At 36.5% G+C, this 8,167-nt stretch overlaps 1 protein-coding gene across 1 annotated transcript in view; it reads left to right on the top strand.

Moving 5' to 3' along the window:
• Nucleotides 1-5,686: 5,686 nt before the first annotated feature.
• The window catches only part of LOC124971549 (uncharacterized), a 74,943-nt gene continuing 72,462 nt past the window's right edge, over nucleotides 5,687-8,167 (top strand). The window contains exon 1 of the mRNA XM_047535265.1: nucleotides 5,687-5,892. Coding sequence (XP_047391221.1) covers nucleotides 5,687-5,892 — 206 coding nt within the window. The remainder of the gene's footprint in view (nucleotides 5,893-8,167) is intronic.

Genomic DNA, 8,167 nt, shown 5'->3' with positions numbered 1-8,167 from the left:
CCTGCCTGGAGGAGGAGCGTGGTGAGTCAATTGGTCTCGGAGCCACCGCTCCTGAACACCCGGGGGGCTACCCCAAGGAAGAGGAGGAGGAACAGGGCGGGTCACTTGGACTTGGAGTGACTGCCTAGGGCTACGGGTGGTTGGCGGGAGGAGGAGACCCGAAGTGAGTTGTTTGGACTCCTAGTGACTGCGTCGGAAACCGGGCGGCTGTCCAGAGGAGGAGGTGTGTGGCGGGTCTCTGGGTCTCGGAGATATTGTACGGGGCTCCAGGTGGTGGCTCAGGGGAGGGGCTGCATAGCCAGGCGATTGGTGCAGAGCAGGGTCCCAGGAGCTAGGTGGCTTCTTGCTGGAAGAGCCGCACAGAGACACACCTAGGGGCGGAGCGAAGTTTCCAGGACTGTGGGCAGATTCTCTGGGAGAGGCAGCCTAAGGAGACTCGCCTGCAAAGGGTGAGGCTCCGAGGCCCAGGACGTAGGTCCAGGCCCCTGGGATCGTTGCAGAGGAAGACAGCCCAGCCCAGGTGGTAGTTGTAGATTGAGGGGAACCTCTAGGAGGGCAACTGACCAGCGAGACGTCCCCACCGAGTGACTCTTCCCGGCCGGGGGAGGTTTTCCCGAAGGGACGGTAAAACCAGAGACACAGGCAAAAACAGGCCTTGCCTCAGCCCGCAGTCTAGTTCCCCATTGGATGACCATTGGTCAACAAGTGGAGGCACCTCTGCCCACTAGCAGGGAATATACGCCACCTGAGGGTTACCACCCCTAGAGAGGCAGCTTCTTCGTGGAGCTCTGCATTATCAACCTCCTCCAAGACTTCAGGCTACTGAAGGATAAGAGGGGATATACTAGCAATCTTCAGGGACATTATAAGTTGATAGAGGAAATCTGCAATATCTTAATGACCCACTGATTCCTGAACAATATGAGAAAACAAGGGAAGAAAATGCCCCAAACAAATCTAGGTGTTACATCAATAAAATCCAACGACAGCATGGCAGAAGAAATGACAGAAAGGGAGTTCAGAATGTACATAATTAAAATGATTAGGGAAGCAAACGATGAGATGAAAGAGCAAATGCAGGCATTGAACGATCGCACCAATCGACGGTTAACAGAGCAAATTCAGGAAGCAAAAGATCATTTCAATAAAGAGTTAGAGATATTGAAAAAAAACCAAACAGAAATCCTTGAAATGAAGGAAACAATAAACCAAATTAAGAACTCCATAGAAAGCATAACCAATAGGATAGAACAGCTGGAAGACAGAACTTCAGATATTGAAGACAAAATATTTAACCTCGAAAACAAAGTTGAACAAACAGAGAAGATGGTGAGAAATCATGAACAGAATCTCCAAGAACTATGGGATATCATGAAAAGGCCAAATTTGAGAATTATTGGGATTGAGGAAGGCTTAGAGAAACAAACCAAAGGAATGAACAATCTATTTGAAGAAATAATATCAGAAAAATATTTCTTCTTGATTTCTGAAATATACAGGATCTTATAATTATCTCTAGTCATTTTACCAAGCAATAGCACACCAGAACTTCATAATCCTATCAAACTATAACTTAATACCCATCCCAGGGATAGAGACTTTCTCTATTCTTCCCTTCCTCTTGTTTTTCTAAGGCTCTTCTAACCTCTATTCTATTCTTAACTTCTTTGAGATGAATTTTTTATATTCCACATATGGGAGGCATCATGTGATGGTTGTCTTTCTGTGCCTGGCTTATTTTACATAGCATAATTATCTCCACATCCCTCCATGTTCTTACAAATGACTGGATTTTACCCTTTTTATGTATGAAAAATGTTCCATTATGTATGTATATCACATTTTCTTTTTCCATTTATCAGTTGATGGACACAGGTTCTTTCCTTTTCTTTGCTATTTTGAATAGTGATACAATAAACATAGGAGTGCAGATGTCTCTTTCACATACTGATTTCAGCTTCTTTGGATATATAACCAGTAGTGGGATCAATGGGTTCCATAGTAGATTTATTTTTAGTTTTTGGAGGAACCCCCATTCTTACAAGGGTCAGGTGATTATCTCGATGTGGTTTAATTTGCCTTTCCCTGATGGTTAGTGATCTTGACCATTCTTTTACAAACCAGTTGGTCATTGGGCCATTTGTACATCTTCTATTGAAAAGTGTCTATGCAGATTCTTTGCCCACTTATTAACCAGATTTATAATTACCCAGTTATTATAAATATATATATATATATATATGCCTTTGTCAGATATATTGTTTGCAAATATGTTATCCCATTCTATAGGATTTCATTCACTCTGTTGATTGTTTCCTTTGCCATGCAGAAGTTTTCGAGTTTGATATAATTCCATCTGTTTATATTTGCTTTTGTTGCCTATGCTTTTGAGGTTTTTCTCCCCAAATCCTTGCCCATTCCAATGTCCTAAAGCATTTCTTCTGTTTTCTTTCAGCAGTTCTATAGGTTCAGGTTTTACATTTCAGTCTAATTTAATTGGAGGTAATTTTTCTAACTGGTGATAGATAAGGGTATAATTTATATATTCCACATGTGGTTATCCAGTTTTCCCAGTACAATTTATCAAAAGGCTGTCCTTTGTTCAATGTGTGTCATTAATACCTTTGTCAAATATCAGTTAGTTATAGATGGGTGGGTTTACTTCCTGGCTCTTTACTCTCCTTCATTAGTCTTGTGTATGTTTCTTATGCCAATGGCATACTGTGTTGATTACTACAACATTGTAGTATACTTTAAAGTCAGGTAGTGTAATGGCTCCAGCTTTTTTTTTTTTCCTTCAAGATGCCTTGAGTTCTTGTTCTTTTTTTGTAATTCCATACAAACTATAGAATTGTTTTTTCTAGTTCTTGGAATTTTGGTCAGGATTGCATTCAGTCTATACATTGATTTTGGGTAATATTGAGAAAAGCAATGGGACCAACTGACCATACTGAAACCTCCCAAACTGAGTAAAAATAAACCTTTCATCTTCGTATATTCAGTACCTCAGGTATTTTGTTATAGCAACAGAAGGCTGACCAACACGGTGGCAAGGGACTGCCTTTATCAACACTACTCCTACATTGGGCAACTTGGTATGGAGAAAGACTTCAAATACTGGGTATAGAACAAAACAATAAGCATTGGATTTGTCATGGTACTCAGCACTGGCCTGGAAAACCTAATGGTATAATATAGTTTTTATAAAAGTTGTCTCTACCCAATTTTGAGACCCTTTCTAGAGCCATATTAATTTCATGAGCAGGGAATTTAATAGTAAGTCCATAAGCTCAACTCTCTTCCTTATCAAGTTCTGACACTCTGACCCACTATACGTCTTCCATAATTGCTCCAGGACCAAGTACTAGATAACCAAGGACAGACCCAAGGCTCCTTATTTCACTAAAATTTTTCAAATTTACCAATCCTAAATAAACCTACTTATACTGCCTTTCCCATTTCTTCCCATAGAAAGTATAATAAAGTTACTTGCCTACAATCCCCTCATCCCTACTCTCCACTTAGTAAAGGCATCTAGTGATTCCCCTGATTCAACCTACATGATATGTCCTCTAGGGGGTCTGTGAGTATAAGAAAAAGTAAAATCCTTTTCAGTTTCTCACTCTTTACCTGTATCTGGCTTTACCTACTTAACTTAAGAAAGTATGGTCAAAATAGGAGGTTTATTTAATTTATTGATCTCTTCAAAGAAAGAGCTTTTGTTTCTATTGGTTTGCTCTATTGATTTCCTATTTTAAATTTCATTGATTTGGGGGGATAGGGGGTAGTGGGAATTGAACCCAGGGGCACTTTACCACTGAACTATACCCCCAGTCTTTTTAGTTTTTTATTTTGAGACAGAATCTTTCTAAGTTGCTGACAGTCTCACTAAGTTGCTGAGGTTGGCCTCAACTTGCAGTCCTGCCTCAGCTTCTCAAGTCACTAGGATTATAGTCATGCACCACTGTGCAGTCAATTCCATTGATTTGTACTGTAAATTTTATTATTTCTTTTCTTCTACTCATTTTAAATTTAATTCACTCTTATTTTTCTAGGTATAAGCCTTGATGATTTATTTTAGATCTGTTTATTTTTCTATTGTGTGCATTCAATACTATAAACTTCTCCCCAGGAAATTTTTGCTGTATCCCACAAAAACTGATAAGTTGTATTTTCATTTCATTCAGTTCAAAATATTTTTAAATTTCTCTTGTGGTTTCTTTGACCCCTCAGTTTTGTCATTATTCACATAGATCTTTTGTATATTTTGTCACATCGTATCTATTTTATTTGAAGTGATATTAATGTAAAGATCATTGTGTTTTTAATTTTAAATTTCACTTGTTCTTTGCTGGTATATAGAAAATCTTTGATTTTACTGTATTAATATTGTACTCAGCAACTCTGCTATATTGTATTAATCTTTTTATTGATGTTGATTATTTTGGATTTTCTATATAGATGATCTCATCATCTATAAATGGTTTACTTATTCCTTCCCCGTATGTAGATTTCTATTTCTTGTTCTTGTATTATGCATTATCTAGGACTTCTGATATAGTGGTGAAAAGTAATGGTGAAAGGGTACATACTTGCTTGTTCATGATTTTATTGGGAAAGCTTTATATTTATCAATTACTATTTTTAACTCATGTTGAAGACTGGCTGCAGGGATATAATAACCTTCTTAGAGAAGAGTAACTATCTGGAGATAATAATACAATTTACTACCCTCTATGTTTGAATAAACTACAGTGTTAGAGAATTAAGGTTACAAAATAAACCTTATTTTACTTGTATTCAAATTGAAATGCACTTATAAAAATCTCATTTTTTTGTTGATAGGTACTTTAAAAATGAATTGTTACATATTTCAAGAATATATTAGAAACTAATAGTTGAGTTATATATGAGAATCAAAAATATTACACAAAAAATGACACCAGCTTATCTATATTCACTTAACCAAGTTTTACTATTTATGTTTCAGCTTATTTCTGGAGCATTCCACTTTTGTTTGTAAAATAACCAATTTTTTTGTTCTAAGCAGCCTATACATCAGCTTCTCAGCTATCATCTTCTTATTACCCAAAGGTGATCTAAGTGATTCAATAAGTGTTTCTCACATGCTTCTCTTACCTTAGCAACCTACTACAAAATTCATGGCTAAATTTTTAGCCTCCCACTCTATGAGTCTAAGGTTTGCCATCATTCTGCTATCCATGAGATTTCCCCATTATATAATAAATGTCCTCTGCTTTATTCAAATTAATGTAGTGATATACTCAAAAGTTTTGCTTCATAATAGCGATGCACACAATACAATTCTTCTACCATTTTCCAAGTTATTTTTCCTACTCATTTAAAATTATAATCAATTATCATATTAAAATCACAAAAAATGCCAGAGCAAGGAAATGTTATTTATGATTACCTCTACAATACAATTTCTTTTTACATTCATTGCGTAAATCATCCAAAAATTTCACATAAGGAAAAACAAATACAAAGGAACCAAAAAAAAGCATTAGAAATTTAAAAGAATAAGTTGTGACTTTCATATTAAGACTTCTTCAAAGAAGGGGAAAGAAAATTATTGAGGAATATTGTTTTAGTCAACTATGTGTCTCTGTGACCTAAAGACCTGACAAGAGCAATTGGAGGAGGAAAAAATGATTTGGAGCTCATGGTTTTTGGGATGTGGTCCATGGTCAGTGGACTCCATAACCCTGGATTCAAGATGATGCAGAACTTCATGGCAGTAGGGCGTGCCAGAGGAAATCAGCACAGGACGTGCGAACAAGGAGGCAGAAAGAAAACTCCAATAACAACCAAAAATGTTGAACCAGAAAGAGAACTCTACTTACCAGGAACAAGATATAAACCCCAAAGGTACATCCCCAGTGACCTATTTCTTCTAGCCATACCCTACCTGCCTACATTACTACCCAGTTAATCTATATCAGTGGATTAATCTATCGATCATATCACACCTCTCATAATCTAATCATTTCATCTCTGAAAATTCTTGCATTGTCTCACAGATGAGCTTTTGGGGGACACCTCTTATCTAAAGGTGAAAAAACACACATGTCCCTGGAAACTCTGATATGTATTTGAGGTAAAAGGCAAATGCTGACAAGGTCCATTGCACTCTAGTTGAAACACAACTAAAAAGAGATAACTCAATTTGATAAATAGTCCCATGAAAGCATACAGAAATCACCATAAAAACATGTAGGAGGTATGCTTAATTCTGCTCATAAAATTGACAAGATTTCACAGATGAGAGAACAACATATTGATCTATTATCTGTTCTCAGACATGTGTATTCAACTGCCTACTCAACATCTCCACTTAGATTTACAATAGGCATACAAAAAAAAAAAAAAAAAACCTCATATCCCAAACTGAACTCCTAAGTTCCCCACAAAATCCTGTGCTCTCCACATATATATGCCCCCATCTCAATCTACAGACTCAAACCACTGAGTGACCCTTAGTTCATTTTTCTCACTCGGCCCCAATTGCAACCTGTCAGGAAGTTTTGTCATCTTTATCTCCCAAATATATCATCTATCCATCTGTTTCTTTCCATACCTATTCCCATCACACTATTTCAGAGAAGATCATCTGTCATATGAATTACTGAATACTGTCCAAGTGGATTTTCCATTTCCACTCTTAACCACCAGCAATTTCCTCTCCACAAAGAAGGTACTACCTATGATGCAAACTAAGCTACTATGACAAAGATACTCTAATTCACAGGGGTTTAAACACAATATCCCTCTATTTATGTTTATAATTCATAGGTAGACAATTGAAAGTTTATACTGTAACTCTTCCATTCTCAATAGTTTACTTCTATCTCTGGATTTAAAAGAGTATATCCATGTTTTCATTATTCATCAATTATGTGGAAGAAAAGGAAAAGCCCAGGAAAGTGAATATTCAATCCTTTTAAGAGGAAGTACTCCAAGTAATCTACATCACTTCTCTTCCACTGACTGGATGAACATAAATGCAAAAATCCTCAACAAAATACTAACAAACCAAATTCAACATCACATAAAAAGATCATATACCATGTTCAGGTAAGATTTATCCTTTAAATGTAAAGATGATTCAACAAACCCAAATTGATAAATACAATACACTATGTTTACAGAATGAAGGGTTAAAATTATATGATCACCTCAATAGATACAGAAAAAGCATTTGACAAAATTTGACATCCTTTTATGATAAAAACTATAAAAAACTAGATAAAGAAAGAAAGTACCTCAGCATAGTAAAACCTATATGTGATAACCCTAGAGCTAATGCCATACTTAATGGTAAAAGGCTGAAATCTTGTCTTTTAAGAAATGAAGGAAGACAAGGATTCCCACTTTAACCATTTCTATTCCATATAGTTTTGGCAGTGCTACCTGAAGAATTGGGCAGGAAAAAATAAATAAAATGCATCCAAATCTGTAGGAGTTAAATTATCTGTTTATAAATGATAAGGTCTTACATATAGAAAATCCTAACATCTCCACCAAAAAACAACAATAAAAAATCTATTACAACTAATGAACAAATTCTATAAATTTGTAGGACAAAAAACTCAACACATAAAACTCTATCAAATTGTCTTCTTTTAACTTTCCATAAACTGACTTCATTTGCTAGTAGTTTCTGTTCTTTATTACTACAGCATATCAATGAGCAACATGGCCTCTGTAGCACTGACTCCACTACAAGCTTTTATGATTTCAATTCCTCCTCTTAACTTCATTCTGTAAATTTCTAATTTCTGGGTTCGTAAAACAGGTGTTTTTATTGTTGTTGTTCTTGTTTTTGAAGTGTGGATTGAGCCCAGGGGCACTTAATCCCTGAGCCACATCCCCAGCCCTTTTGTATTTTATTTAGAGACAGGGTCTCACTGAGTTGCTTAGGGCCTAACTAAATTGCTCAGGTTGGCTTTGAAGTCACAATCCTACTACCTCAGCCTCCTGAGTCACTAGGATTACAGGTCCCCTAAAAAAGGGTTTTGACATGGCATTTTATTTTTTTATGCCAAACCATGAAAGTTATAAGTCTCTGAACAGTTATTGGTGTAAAGTTTTATCAATTTTTCTCCCTGTCTCCAATCATGTGCAGTTAGGAATGGAACCAAAT

Source organism: Sciurus carolinensis, chromosome X (assembly GCF_902686445.1).
Source record: "Sciurus carolinensis chromosome X, mSciCar1.2, whole genome shotgun sequence".
NCBI classification, from domain to species: domain Eukaryota; kingdom Metazoa; phylum Chordata; class Mammalia; order Rodentia; family Sciuridae; genus Sciurus; species Sciurus carolinensis.
Note: the sequence above shows the minus strand (reverse complement) of the source record. Positions and strands in the feature narration are given on the sequence as shown.